This window comes from Sporothrix brasiliensis (genome assembly GCF_000820605.1).
Source record: "Sporothrix brasiliensis 5110 chromosome Unknown Cont20, whole genome shotgun sequence".
Lineage (NCBI taxonomy): Eukaryota > Fungi > Ascomycota > Sordariomycetes > Ophiostomatales > Ophiostomataceae > Sporothrix > Sporothrix brasiliensis.
The window spans coordinates 5,836,103-5,850,314 of record NW_024467139.1 but is presented as its reverse complement, the minus strand read 5'-3'; the positions used below and the strand labels follow the sequence as shown (position 1 = coordinate 5,850,314).

Below are 14,212 nucleotides of genomic sequence, written 5' to 3'. Positions count from 1 at the left end.
CTGGCGGCGACACGATGAGGCGCGTGGCTCTCACGACAACTGTGTCGTCTGTGTGGCCAACCACCATCCCTGCCTACGCCGCCGAGTGCCCCAATGCAGCCGCGTACAAGTGTGCCTGTCTCTGTGCCGGAGCCACGGTCTGCTCGACAACATGCTCACCGTCGCCGGCCGCCACGACGACCCCGATGGCCACGACGGTCACAACAACCGTGACACCCACCGTGACGGAGACGATGCACGTGTCCGCGACTGATACGACCACAGGGCTCACAGTCACGACAACCGAGACAGCGACCCAGCTGGCCGGCCGCATTTCGATCGCGCCGGGCAGGACGCTCACGACATTTACGGACACGACCACCACAGCCACGCTGGATGTACAGACGGTGACGGGCGGTACGCTGACAGTGACCGTGACCGTGACGCTGTAGGGAAGAATCGGAGCAGGGGTGCGGGATTCCTAGCACGCAAAACTGACGATGGAGGCGACAAAGATGGATTCCTCGATGCGAAGGATCAAGTCCACGTTTTAGCGCACATATCAACAGTGGGAAGTAAGACAAACGGGAAAATCGGATATGCCACTTTTGCCGTCCAATTTCTTGGAGCTTCTCACGTTTCCGTGACGTATGGAAGGGGGGCTGCATTTTTTGCACTTGTCAAATATTGTCGTGGCCTGTGTGCTAGCGAAGACAACACCAAAAGGAGTATTGATGATTGATAGCCGTCCGTATGTCATTCAGAACAGATGGGGTTCATATCTGCCAGGTTCCACTCGAAACCGTCGTCAACATACCCAGATGTTTCCGAAAAGACAGCACGGCCCGCCGTTGTTATTGCTGCAGTTGCTGTCTCCATGAGCACCGGCTTGACGTGTCAGGGCAATACAATCACCATTGCAGCCGTGTTGGCTACCTGCTGGCCGTTGAGGTTGATGTCGTCGAGCACTGAGCTCGATAGCCCGTGATGATCTGGCCAGTGTCGACGGTCGCACAGTGGTTCTGATCAGGTGCATCAACTGCAGCGAGGTAAAGACAGGGACATGACCATGGGCACAGATAATAAGGTGCTGTTTCGACTGTCTGGGTCGATCCTAGGCCCCCGATGCAGTTGTCAGTTGTTTCGGCTGTGGTCGGCCGGGGGATGCCGGTGGGCTGTGTGGCGCGCAGCAGCTCCTCCAGCTGGCGAACACGCTTCGTGAGGGACTCGGTGACTGCGTAGGCCGACGCGTCTCTGTTGTTAGAGTGGCCCTTGAGCATGGAGACGGTTGGGTGTAGGTGTTTAGGATGAGATTCTACACAGGAAGGCGGAAAAGGATGGGAAAAGGGGAAAGGGGAAAAGAGGAAAGGGGGAAAAGGGGTTCAAATGCACTGTCGTTGGATCGGGAAGGCGCAAAGGAAGCGACAAGAACCTGCTCTTTTCGGCCGTCTTTGGCATCGAAGCGGCTCTCGTTGCCGTTATCTTTGCAGTTGGCATGCTGCCGGGGCGAATGAGGAAAGAACCATGGAGCCACGATGCAATCGAAGTATCGGGCCATGGATTGGCAGACCTGGATACGGAAGGCGCCCTACACTGTGTCGTCCCTTCCTGGTTCGTTGTTTTACGTATGCATACGTCTGGTTTACGTTGGACATGTCACCTGACATCGAATGGTAAACTGGTAGTTGAAATTGAAAATGCACGCCATATATATGTTTCGATACGATGCCTGCACGAATTCCGAAACTAACCGCTCTACCACGCCGCCCTTGCCCCGACACCGGTGGCTTGCACGCGGACTGGCCGAGCTGCGTCATCACCACGCTCTCGAGGCACGTCGCGACGTCCAAACCGTCGTACAGTGGCCCCTGGATCTCGCACAGGAGCCGGGATACCGAGGTGCCAGTCCGCTCGCACAGTACGGTGCATGTCTCTGGCCAGGGTTAGTGTGGCCACCAACACGCAACTTGTCTCCAGCAAGGAGAGTTCGGCCGATCCACTCGCCTGCACCACACCCGGATGTTCAACTTCCCCCGTTTTGCTAGCCCTGTGGAACACGCTTTTGCTCCGACTTTACGTGTTGCGAGTATCCGACCCTATCGATACTCCCATGTTCCCGCCCGTCGGCTGGCATCCGCGGCAGCGAGATGGACCTCAGCCACATTGCGCTGGGCCGCAACGGTCAGTTCAGCGAGGTCGCAAACCTGGTTGAGTGGCTGCTGTCGGACGGCTCGTCGTTTATCACCGGCACTGTCCAGAACATTGACGGCGGCGGAGTGTGTTAATGTCGAGAATGGCGAGTCAATCAAAGATGGGGCTGTTTATAAAACGGAACACAGGTCTGTACAGCGAGTCACCAATCGCCGGGAGTGGCTGAGAATGTTGGATAAGAATAATGGTGCAAACAGTAACGCTGATAAACAGAGAGCCGGAACGTATACGTTGCCACGCCACGTTTTCCCCTTTCACGTCCTACCCCGGGCCTTTTCTTCACGCTATTCACGCTTTTCACGTTATTCAAATTATTAACACAGTTCTTTAATGGAAAATGTGCCCATCGTAATGTCAAAGTCAGGCGTGCTGACGGTGCTCGAACACTTAATGGTCGTGGTGGTGACGCCCGAGCCGCCCTCGAACTCCGCCGACATCACACTCCAGGTGCTGTCGACGGTTAAGATGTCCACCTCAAAGATCCAAAACGGGGAGTTGTTGGCCGAGCACGTCACCAGCTCGGTTGTTAGGTGTTCGGCTTCCGCCGCTATCTGAAAGATGTAAAAGCGGCCAGCGACCGTCGGCACCGTGACGCTGACGGCGAAGGTGCCGCTTCCGCCGAATAAGGCGACAAACCGGACACACGTGTTGGGAAGAAGCGGGTCGTAGCAGATAGGAGGGTAGGCGAACGCCATAGAACCACTGGTCTCGACGACGGCGGACGCGTCCGGGTTGAAGTGGGTGCCGCCGGGGAGAAGGTTGGTGCCGCAGGGCAGATGCGATGGGGCGGCGGACGACGAAGCGGAAGCCGAGGACGAAATGGAGGACGAAATGGAGGACGAAATGGAGGACGAAATGGAGGATGTCAGCGACGAAACCGACGAGGACAATGACGACAATGATGACGAGGACAACGATGACACCGAAGAAGGCACCGACGAAGACACCGACGAAGACACCGACGAGGACACCAACGAGGAAACCGACGAGGATATCGACGAGGATGTTGACGAGGATGCTGACGAGGAAGGCGTAGAAGACGACACGGACACGCGGGACGGCCTGCAACGCGCCGCTGTGGCGGCACCTGCGCCGAGGAGGCCGCCCAGGCCGACAATATACGAGAACCGCATGGTATAAAAGAGATAAATCGTGTTGAGGGACCGGGATAATGTGCGCTGCCTACAAGGCTCGGTCGTTCTCGATGCCGCTGCCAAGAAAGGACTGTGTTGTAGGTACGGTCGCACAAACGACAGAAAAAGCCAACCGACGGCCGCGTCCAACACCCGTCTATATAAGCGTATTGGGAGCAAGGAAAACGATGTACGGCGCACTCCCTCCTGCGCGCGGTCGGTTAGAAAAAGGGACATGGCCCCTTGCAACACGATTTTCTCTTTTGGTATCAATATTGCCGTATTGCACCGCGTCACCTCGACATGGCAAGGTCCAGCGAGTCACAGCGCAGCGGTATGAGTCGGTCAAGCTGGGTTAGGCCAAATATGGAAATATTGGCAAGTCAGTGGCTTGCAGCGACAAGGATCCAACGTCCGATACGGCGATGCCGTTTGCGTTTGCTTATGAGAGGCGCATGCGGAAATAGAGGCGTGGTGGCATCCAGCTTCTTTTCAGCGGCACTGCCCTGGTAGCAAATAAAATAAGAATGGCCAAAAATTATATATACGTCAAATAAGCCGTATATTACAAAGGTATATTGTAGGAAACATGGAACGTAGAAAAACGTCAAAAATGTATAAAGGAAAAGAAAGCAGGCCTCTGTTCAGGCGAAAAAGAAACTGGAAAGCGTAGCAACGGTAGAAGGAAAAAAAAAAAAAAACATCTCTTTTCGGTCCAACTCTTTCCATGTTTGGTATCTTGCAAAAAACCAGAGAACAAATCAAAGAACCAAGAAGCAGCACCCTCTCTGCCAACTGAGAGAGGTACAGAAACAAGACAAGACATAAAAACGCAGATTAATCGTAGAATTATCATATCATCAATCAACAACCCAAATCCACCTTGGGTCTCGGCCGTTCTCTCGTCTTCGGGACCTTACCCCCGGAACGACTGCGGCGGCCCCGAGTTGCGGAAAAAGTCAGCCAGGTCCTGGGTGGCCCGCGAGGCAGTCGGCTGGGCTTCTCGAGGCTCAAACTTCTTCATGGGCACACGGCCGCTGCCACTCGAAGCAGCAGCCGGGCGATTGCCGCCGTTCATGCCCGACGGCGGCGCCGCCGCTGACGTCGTACCGTACTTGTCGAGGCCAGGGGGGATGTTGACCTGGATCGGGATATGGTTGCGACTGCGGCCGGTCATGGTTGAGCCAGCACGGCTGATAAGCGACCGAGAATCAAAACCGCCAAACCCGCCGTAGGACCCGCTGCTGCTCCCCAGGCCACGAGAGCTTGAATTGCCGCTGACGCTGTTGTTGCGTACGAACCGCGACATCAAGCTCGGTGCGCTCGCCTTCTTTTTCGGGACAGGCGGCGGCTGCCGGCTGCGCGTCTGCGGAATGTCAAACAAAACAGGGTCTGTATCAGCCGGAGGCGGAACGCTGTTCAAAAAGTCCAAAAGGCTTTCCTCTTTGGCAGCAGGGGCCGGCCGCCGGCCGCTACCGGATGCCGGGAGCACCGCGTCGAATTCGTCGTCCTCGTCGCTGAGGTCGATTGCGTAGGGGTCCTTGACACGGCGCGTCTTGCGCTTCGGCATGGGCATGGCGTCAGGCCCATCAAAGATGTTGTTGGCGCTCTGGCTTGCGCCGATTCTCGGCGACGGCTGCTTGTCCTTCTTCAGCAGGCCAGCAGACGAACCCATCGAGCTCTCCGTCACACTCGTCGATGCCGCACTGTAGCGAAGGTTGGGAAGGTTCGCGTCGATCGCGCGGCCGCCAACAGCGCCGGACATTTGGTCGGAGTCCATGGTGGTGCGGAAGGGCGCCACAGTTCTAGGGATGCGCGGGTTGTTGCTTCCACCCATCGCACTGGGCGGGCCGCGGCGGATAAAGTCGATAAGGTCGGAGTTATCGTCCTTGTCGACAACTGCCTCGCGTGCCTGATACCGTGGGCGGTTACTAACCGTGGAGGCCCTACCGGACTCGATGCTCGTCTTGGACATGCCTGCAGTACTGTGGAGGGCTCGCGTGGCATTGGACACGGAGCCATTCATAGTGCTGCTGCGCGAGGCAGGAGTGACAACCGATCCGCCAGTAGGGCCAGTGCCACGGATGAACTCGGCGAAATCAGCAAGCGATTCTCGGGGAACGCGTGCCTCGCGGGCTTGCGGACCAGGGCCACGGGCCTTAAATGGCACCGAGCCGACTGAAGGTGCGATGCTACGCGGGGACCGCGGAACGGGGCCAGACAGCTTGACTGTTGCGGTGGTGTCGATAGATCGAGTCGTATCAAAGGTGCTGGAGCGAGAAATGGATGCTGAACGCTTGTCCTCGCCCCGGTTGTTGAGTGATGACGAGCGCGAGCGGTCGCTTGTCTGGCGAGCATCTTCGCTCTTCCGGCTCTTCACCACGATGGAGCTGCCGTCGTGGATTGACCGAGTAGACTGTGGAGATTGAAACGATTAGCATGAAATTCGCTTACTGCATGGCTCCTGGTATCTAAAACCTACATCCATGTCACGCATGTTCTCGGGTGTCAGGGTGTACTGGATCGTCTGGTCGCTCTGGATAAGTTGCTCAAAGTTGCGCGCGACATCCTCGGGGCGCATGACGGTGCTCTCCTCCGATGATCTCTTTGGCTGCTTAAACTTGCTCGTCGATGACGAGATGGACGACGCCACACTCTGCTTCCGGCCAGCGGCCTCTGCCTCTGCACGCAGCTGGGCGTCCGCACGGGTATGTGCCTGTGCTTGAGCCTGTGCCTGAACCTGTGCTTGACCCTGGGCTTGGGACCGCGCCTGCTGCTCACGACCGGATGGCGAAGGAGGCTGTTCCCGCAGAGGGCTGCGAGCGTGGCTGGAAGAGGCAGCAGCACCCGCCGCAACAGCACCGGCAGCAACAGCGGCTGCAGCCGCGCCGGCCATTGCCGAAATGTTGGAAATACCCTGACGCTTTGCGCTACGTTCGGGAAGCACAAGCTCGGCTGGCTGCGTCTTAGCAGGCACCTCCGGCTTGTCGTCGACGTAGAAAGTCCCGGGCGAGGCAGCGGAGCTGAGTATGGTGACCTTGGTGGGCGCAGTCGTTGTCGGGGGCGGGGGCGGGCGCATCGATTGCTGGGAAGGAGATGGGGACGCGGTGGGGCGAGCGGAAGACTGAGGGGATGGGACCGGCGCCTTCGTCGGTACGGGCTTGGGCTCACTTGGGCGGGATGTGCTTTGGCCATTCGTTGCCAACATTTCCTCTGCCTCGGAGATGGACTCGCTCGTGTGCGATCGGGCCATCTTTGCGCTCGTCAACGATACCCTGGGGTGCGACGTAGCCTGCTCAACGGAGCGCACGTTGCCCTCCTCGGCAATAGCGCGCACCGAAATGCTGCTGGTCCGAGACGTGTTGCTGGCGCGAGACGGAGCGACAGTGTCATTAACAATGTCAATTGATCCGTTGCGCGACCGCGTAACAGGGCTGCGTGGCCCAGCAACATCGATAACACGGGGCGAGTGCACGCTCGGGGAGCGGGCGGGCAGGCTCGGGCTCATGGACACGGGGCGACCATGCTCGGAAGTCGATGGCGAGTTGCTGCGGCCGGAAATGGAAACACGAGACGAGGTCAGAATCTCCGGCTCTTCAGTGAACTCGTCAAACTCCTCCTCGCCGTCGTCGCGGCCGGAGACATTCTCGGTGGCCATCGAGGACACGGGGACAGCGCGCGCAGTGGATGTGGTAATGGCTGCACCAATGATTGTCGTCTGGAGAGGGGGAGGGAAGGAGGGTCTCTTCTTTTGCTTGGCAACAACTGCCTTGGGCGCGACCGCGGTATCGGCCTCGTCGTCGACAGTCTCGGCCAGTGAATCATCAGACTCAGCCTCATGGTCAGCGGCTTCGGGAGCGGAAGCATATTCCTCCTCGGTCTCTCCTTCGCCTTCAGGCTGGACTTCCTCATCAGCCTCTGACGGCTTAACACGTTTGGCAGAGGGCGAGGCGAATGGCGATGTGGACGGCGTGGGGAGAGAGTTGGCTCGCTTGCGAGAGTAGGGCATTTCAGGTGTGCGAGGTTCTGACAGTGTTGGAGTAGGGAGGCCGGCCATGACGGCATGGGAAAAGACCATCAGACTCTTCGGCCGGCTCGGATCATCAATCACCTTCTTCTGCCTCCGACCAAAAGCATCGTGCTCGTCAACGCCGTCAAGCTCTTCGTCGTCGCTGTAGTAGCCCAGGCCGGGAAGTAGGATCTCGGTAACATCTCTCTCGTTGAGAGGCAGAGGGACAGAAAGAGCCAGGCTGAGCCACTCCTGTTCGTCCCGCTCGAGGCCGGGCTCACCCTCTGGCTTGTCACTGTCGTCCTGCTCCTCCTCCTCCTCCTCCTCCTCCTCCTGGGCAGATTTCTCGGCAGCCTCCTCTGTGCTCTCGTTCCGATCATTGTGCGCAGAGGCATCGTCGCCGTGTTCGCCCGCTTCGGAGATCGTTCCCGCAACGACAGAACCATCTTGGCTGGGTTGGCGAGCGTGGGGGCTCGGTCGGCCCAGCTCATACGGAATGGATCGCTGCTGGAAGGCATGGACATCAGTGAAGGGGGACCGTATCCGCTTCTTCCAGGCTCTCCAGAGCCGGCCAATCGTGCGGTCAAAGGCCACGCGGTCCATGTCAACCTCTTCGACTGTTATGCGTTCGGCGACAGGGGCACGGCCACTGGCGGCACCGGCAGTCTTTTGTTCCTTCTCAAAGATGAAGCGCATGCGGTGGTAGGCGGCCTGGCCAGCCGAGGTCAGAGCCTGCTCGCCCATGAACTCGAGGATGGAAGTGAGGAAAATAGCGACAGCCGGCGACACGGTCTCGCCGAGGGATTCGTCGCCCCCGTCGAGGTGCTCCTGCTCCATGTAAAAGTCTTCGTCTTCCTCTTCCATGTCGCCAAGCGAGGAGTACACCATGCAGCGAAGGCGTGTGCGCTTCCATACCAGTTCCAGATCCCAATCCTTTGGTGAGTCGGGGGTCTGTGACTGGAGCATATCTTCGTCGTCACCGCCGCCAAGGTACTCCCTGAGCTCTTCGTCGGCCTGGTTGATGGCATCCTTGGCAAGCTTAGGCTTCAGAACCTCGGTCACAGCTGGACGAAGCGCCGTAAGAGATGTCGAGCGGGCGATCGACAAGAAGTTGAAAAGCAGCTGGTCCAAAAAGTTGTTGACGAGCAGCAGGGCGGCGTTGGACACGAGGGCCGTCTCACCCGACGGCTCGATGCCGTGCTGGTCATACCACGTGTTGGCGTGATTGTCATGGTCGCTGGTGACAATTTGTGAAGCGGCAGATGCAGCAATGAAAGCCGCGTCGGGCGAGATGGACAAGGGCGGCGACATCAGGCCGAGGCCGACGGTGGTCGTGGATGGGCGGTCGCTCGAAATACTCGGTGCTCGAGATCTTGGTCTCTGCGAGGTGGACGTGGTGCCAGACGCAGGTCGGGAGGCACTCCCGGACTCAGAAGGCGGGTAGGCCATTGTGTCGTTTTATGAAAAGGCACCCGTTCCGAAAGTAAGGGTAGGAGGTGTGAGGAGAAGGCAAAATTCAACGAAGCAAGGAGTGAACACAACCAGAAATGCAGTATTACTTTGTGGCCCTTTCAGCTCCGCGCGGTTGCTGTCGTCACCTCGATAAGACTGCAGGCCCTCCCTAGCCGTTTTCCGCTTTCCACTTTCCGCTTTCCGCTTTCGTTTGTGTTCTTTTCTCGTGCCAGGCAGGGTGGACTGTGTTCGTGTTCCTTCTTTTCGCGGCGTTGAACCAGTCAGCTCCGCTGCGTGCAAGACAGCGGCAGATGGTAGGACAACAAGTAGTGAGGGTGGTGTCTATGGCGGGCGATGGCTTGCGGCTCGGAGAGGAGAGATTGGTGTAGAAAACGAGAGAGCGAGAAAAAGAGGGGAAGTGTTGGTCGCACGAAAGCAAAGCTAATAAAAAGAAATCCGAAAAAGGAGAGAATGGCGGTACGAAATTAGGACCGCAATCAAGAAGTGTCAATTAGAATAGTCGTGTGCCTGTTTTCGATCGTCTGTTCCTGGTCTGTTCGTTCTGGCTGAACTGAATGGCGAACAGGGCAATCGGCAGGCTGCAGGCTGCAGGCTGCACATTCTCACACACAATTAGTAGCTGCAATATAAAATTAAATGGACAAGATCGGCCGTCAGGGACAAGGAAGACCAGAAAGAAAAAATGAAAAAAAAAAAAAAATGAAATGCTGAAACGGCATGTTCTAGAAAGCAAAGTAAGGCAAAATAAGCCGTCCTGTCTGATCCGCCAGGAACGGACAGCACTTGCAAGACAATGTTTATGCGGGGAAGGCGAGGGGAGAAGACCATCAAAGAAAGAGCCTATCCAGGGGACATTGACGCGGAGACTTTATGATCGCCAGGTAAAATCGACCTGGAAAAGCTTGGTCCCATGGGTCGCGCAGCAAAGAGAAGGCGATCAAATGGCAAAACGACAAAGCACAAAGCACAAAAGGCGTGTGCGTCGACAAATTCAGAACGAAATCTGTCTGGGCGTGTGCAGGTCGCTTCTTACGAAGACGTGGGCAAGGACTGTCCTATCCCAGTGTCGTGTCGTCATGAACAGGATTTGAATGGTACTGGAAGGGAGCAAGTCACCGAAAGCGGTTGGAAATGGATGTTTGTGCCTCCAAAGCACTTTCTTCCGGTGCCGCCCTGCCTTGTTTCGATGCTCCCCGGCTCAGAAAAAGAGTGTACGTGTTTTGCCTTTGAGGGTGCACAGCATTGTCCAGCGCCCAGGCTCCGTGTGTGTCGTGCCAACATCAGCCGCGTCCAACGAAGAATGCCGACGGGGCAGGGCAGGAGGGCGTCGGCAGCAAACCAACAGAGCGGCAAACGGCGCACAGGGCGTCCAGATCGTTTTGAAAAACGGCAGTCGAAACGATGCACGCGGGTACGCGTACGTATGTGGTGGGCGTGTGTATATTGGCGGTGCGGTGCCAGGGCAGAACAAAGAACAACGAACAACGCATTGAATCGCACCCGCAAATGGAAAGCAAAGAACAATAGCAAAGAAAAGAGGCTGCGTAACGTACCGGATCGGTCTGGGGCTATCGTGACGCCAGGCGCATTGTTGACCAGCAAACAATCGAAGGAAGGAGTGACGATGTCGGAAAATGCGAATGTGAGCGTCCGGGGAAGCGCGAGGACACGTCGTGGAGAGGAAATAAAAACGGGAGAAAACCAAAGAACAAGGGAATAAAGATCTCGATAGACGGGGGTGGCGGGAAGGAAGGAAGTTTTGATGTCGTCTTCCCGTTTAATTTTCCCTTTCCGTTTGTGTATGCAGATGGACCGACTTTGCGACTGGGGGGAGTTGAAGGGGACTGGGCGATCGTTGCTGCGTTCGGTAGGTGGGCGAGAGCTAGGGCCTCTTGTTTGTGTGGATGATGAACTGGGGACAGACAGAAAAGGGACTCGGCCGACAAACGAGATGGCAGACGAGAGCGGCGATTCGACGAAGAGAATAAGCGGGCGAGCCTATCGTAGGCGAACGTGAAAATGGAGGGCGGCGAAGATACGGCGAGACAAGAACGGTCGAAGAAGACGTAAAAAAGCCGAAAAAGGAGAGCAACGAACCGACAGCGTGAATGAAGTGTGTGAAGAATGGTCGAGGCGGAGAAAGAGAAAAGTGAGACAACAGGTGCAGGTGAGACAGCACGCCTGCCTCCCGTTCGCCAGAAAGAGAAAGGAGATGGACAATATGGGACAAGATAATCAGAAAGAGGAAGACGAGGATAGGTGAAGGAGAAACAAGACGAGAAGAAAGTAGAGAAAATAATGAATCAACAAAATTCAAGAAACGTCAACAGACAGTCAACAGGGACAAAACGACCGAAATCTAGCGCTTCCTCAACGGTGAAGAGGATAGCAAGACAGGAAACAAAATGCGACAGTGCTTCCCCTCTCCTCTACGACGTATCAACACGGCTGTTTCGAGAGGTGGCATGGGAAAAGGGGACCTGGGCTAGCATGCAACGTGAGGCCAGAAAAATGGGGAGCGAAGAATAGGGGAAGGGAAAAGGTTGGGTCAATGGTCAAGATGGCTCTCGGGGGAAAAGGAGATGGAGTGCTAAAGTGGGGCCCAGCGTTCAGGGCACTAGTCGCAAAAGGATGGACTAAGAACAGACAACTTAGACACATGGATACCAAAATGGAAAGAGCGACTGAAAAAGGGGGCCCGAAGCCACGGGGGCTGAGAGACACACATGAGGATGGAAGGGAAGCTGAGGAGAGACTCGGGTATAAAGTGAACTACAGAATACTGTGTAGAGCTGAAAGCACAGGTGCGATCGACTTCGTCGTGACGGGAAATACAAATCACACGCTCGGCACCTGCCCAGAAAGGGTCCGGATGTGCCTCTGTCCTCCATAAGCGGGAAGCGCGACCCGCGATAGAAGGCCTGGAGAGGAGAATCTACATAGTGTACTCGACCTGGGAAGGAAAGGGCTCCGGCGCGTTGTGGCACCAAGGACGGGCCTGGTGCGGCAAGTGCGAATGGTGAGGCCTGAAGGCAGGTTTTACGAAGATGGAAAGAACACCAGCGTGAGTCGTATAGCCATAGACGGGGCTTGAAGAAGGTTACTCAGAAAAACGACTTCGATGTACGAAATACTCCGTCCTGCGAAAAGAAGGCAACGATGCAGGGAACGTGGGTATGTCCACCGAATGGACGGCGGCGATGGCAAGGGTTCCAGCTAAGGCTAGCAGGGCTAGCGGGCGCAGGGCCGCTAAGGGACAGCACTAACTCAAATGGCTAGAGGCAACGGACGTGCTAGAATCGACTAAAAACAGGGGGCAGTGGGTATGGAAGGCGCACATGGGTGATAAGTGGCCGACATCGAAAGACGTCGGACGACGACCAAAAAAAAAAAAAAAAAAAAAAGAAGATGGCGCACGCGCTATGCGCATTCTGGGTTTTCCCAACGTCCCAGCGTCGGGTGGACCAGACGATTGCCTGTCGACTTTCCTTCTTTTGGCACGACACGCCGTCGTCCAGGGGTCAGCCATGAGAAGGCCGGACCGGTTCAGCTGTGTGAAGCACGTCAACCCCTCGATCGAAGACGGCGAGGCAATTGTTGCTTTTTCGTACGGAGTGTCTGCGGCTGGGTGGACTCAGCTCCCCATGGCGACCGATTTGGGCAATTCTGCCAGCGATCCAGCGGGACATGCTAGACAATCTTTCTCGAAAAAGGTAATTCAGCCGCGGCCGTGTGTTCTGGGCGACACGAATTGTACTCGGCTCATTGGGGACAACTACGGTGGCCGGAGTGTGTCGTACAGAGGTAATGTGCTCACCTTGGTAAATAAGCTGGGTGCCGGTGTCAACTATCTGGGGGGCAGCCCGACATGGCATCGTGACAGCACAGACAGTGAGCAAGCAAGGACGAGCAAAGACAGAACGAGGGTTCGATGTTGACGACCCGGCAGGCCTAGTCTCGGTATACTGGGTAATTACGGCGTACGTCGCACAAAGCAAGGCCCACGGTCCCAAGATCAGGGGTGCGAGGACATGCTATCAAATCCTGCTATCAAATCTAGAATAGCATCGCGAGTCTCGTCGATTTGACAGCAGCACGTCTCTCGTTCGTTCTCCAGCAACATGTTGTGACGCTGTTGTCTGTTGATCACGGTGGATGTCGAGTCCCGCAGACAAATACATCAAACAAATTCACACCGAAATAAAGACGGCTGGATGGTCGCCGTGCGGGCCGGGCAAGGCGTTCGTGGCGCTGGAACCTGGAACCTCTTCCATTTGGGCCAAGCCGCCATGGCTTGTCTGTATGACGGGACCAGTCACATTTGTCGCGCGCTTTGGACCCTTTGCTTCTGCTTCTGGAAGGGTGTTCCCTGTCGTTGTCGTAGCACGGGATCCTCTTTGCAGACGGGCCGTGGCCCAACATTTACGTTCTGTCCATACGCCCTTCATTCTTGGAGTTTACCGTTTTTGTTCGCTTTTTTTTATTCTTCTTTATACCAATCTTTTCCAATAGCTTTGTGGCCCTGTCTCTGATGCTCGTGGCCTGGAAAGAAAATCAAAATATGAATAAAAAAAAGAAAAAAGAAAAAAAAGAAAGACAACCAGCTCTTGGTCGTGTGGCCGGCGATGTATCTCTCTGTATCACTCTGCGCGATGTAATAATGACTTTACGCAGAGTCGCTCCGAACGTAGCGCCTCGTGCTGCGTTGGGTATCACGTTGCGTCGACTTCTGCACAGACGCAGTACTTGCTGCACATGCCGTCCGCTCAGACCGTTGGTGCCAACCCAACCGACCACCTCACGTCGAGATGCAGTGCAAGCTGCTGTGCGTTTATTCCTGTATTGGGAAGCGTGCCGCTGAAGGGTCAGTGGGCATGCCAGCAGCGACGATCAAAAATCAAAATGGAGGAGTGTTTGACCAGAAAACGTATCTGACCGAGTGCGGAGGTCAGATACAAAGAAGGAATATGTCGCCTCCAATGAGGACCGTGTCAGGGCCCAAGCGTGACGGCCAGGACACCACATCAGCCCTTGTCCAGTCCAAAGCTGCTCGAGCCACGTCCAGTCACAATAAAAGCAGCCTATGTCACGACGATCAGCTGGTGGTGCCGGAGCTCACGGTCCAGCCTCATCAACCTTGTATGTAGACGTCTTTACGCAGTAATTAGGGCATTCGTTTGTGCAGTTGGAAAGCGCATTCAAAATTTCAAGTTGGGCATGCGACAGGCGACACACTCCGCAGAAAGAAGCTGCATGCCAAGATCGGCTTGTCAATGGATATGCCAAAACGATCGTGTGGAAGGAATGGAAGGAGAAGAACGAAAATGAGGATGCAAAAAGGGTCCGCCTCCTGCAGGTCTCACTTTCAAAGCGTTAGGAAAGGGCAGCAATTCGCGCCGTCGCCACC

General features: G+C 56.1%; 3 protein-coding genes across 3 annotated transcripts; 1 reads left to right on the top strand and 2 right to left on the bottom strand.

Annotated features, from left to right (window-relative positions):
- Positions 1 to 73: 73 nt before the first annotated feature.
- Positions 74 to 1,259, bottom strand: SPBR_07423 (uncharacterized protein; the record flags this gene model as incomplete). Its single annotated transcript, XM_040765677.1, has 3 exons — positions 74 to 460; positions 895 to 971; positions 1,043 to 1,259. 3 exons carry the CDS (start codon positions 1,257 to 1,259, stop codon positions 74 to 76), a joined length of 681 nt encoding a protein of 226 aa, XP_040617534.1.
- A 1,282-nt stretch (positions 1,260 to 2,541) lies between these two features.
- Positions 2,542 to 3,330, top strand: SPBR_07767 (uncharacterized protein; the record flags this gene model as incomplete). Its single annotated transcript, XM_040766021.1, has 2 exons — positions 2,542 to 2,715; positions 2,875 to 3,330. 2 exons carry the CDS (start codon positions 2,542 to 2,544, stop codon positions 3,328 to 3,330), a joined length of 630 nt encoding a protein of 209 aa, XP_040617533.1.
- A 909-nt stretch (positions 3,331 to 4,239) lies between these two features.
- On the bottom strand, positions 4,240 to 8,781 carry SPBR_06363 (uncharacterized protein; the record flags this gene model as incomplete). The annotated part of the gene is made up of 2 exons (XM_040764620.1): positions 4,240 to 5,739; positions 5,806 to 8,781. 2 exons carry the CDS (start codon positions 8,779 to 8,781, stop codon positions 4,240 to 4,242), a joined length of 4,476 nt encoding a protein of 1,491 aa, XP_040617532.1.
- Positions 8,782 to 14,212: the final 5,431 nt, after the last annotated feature.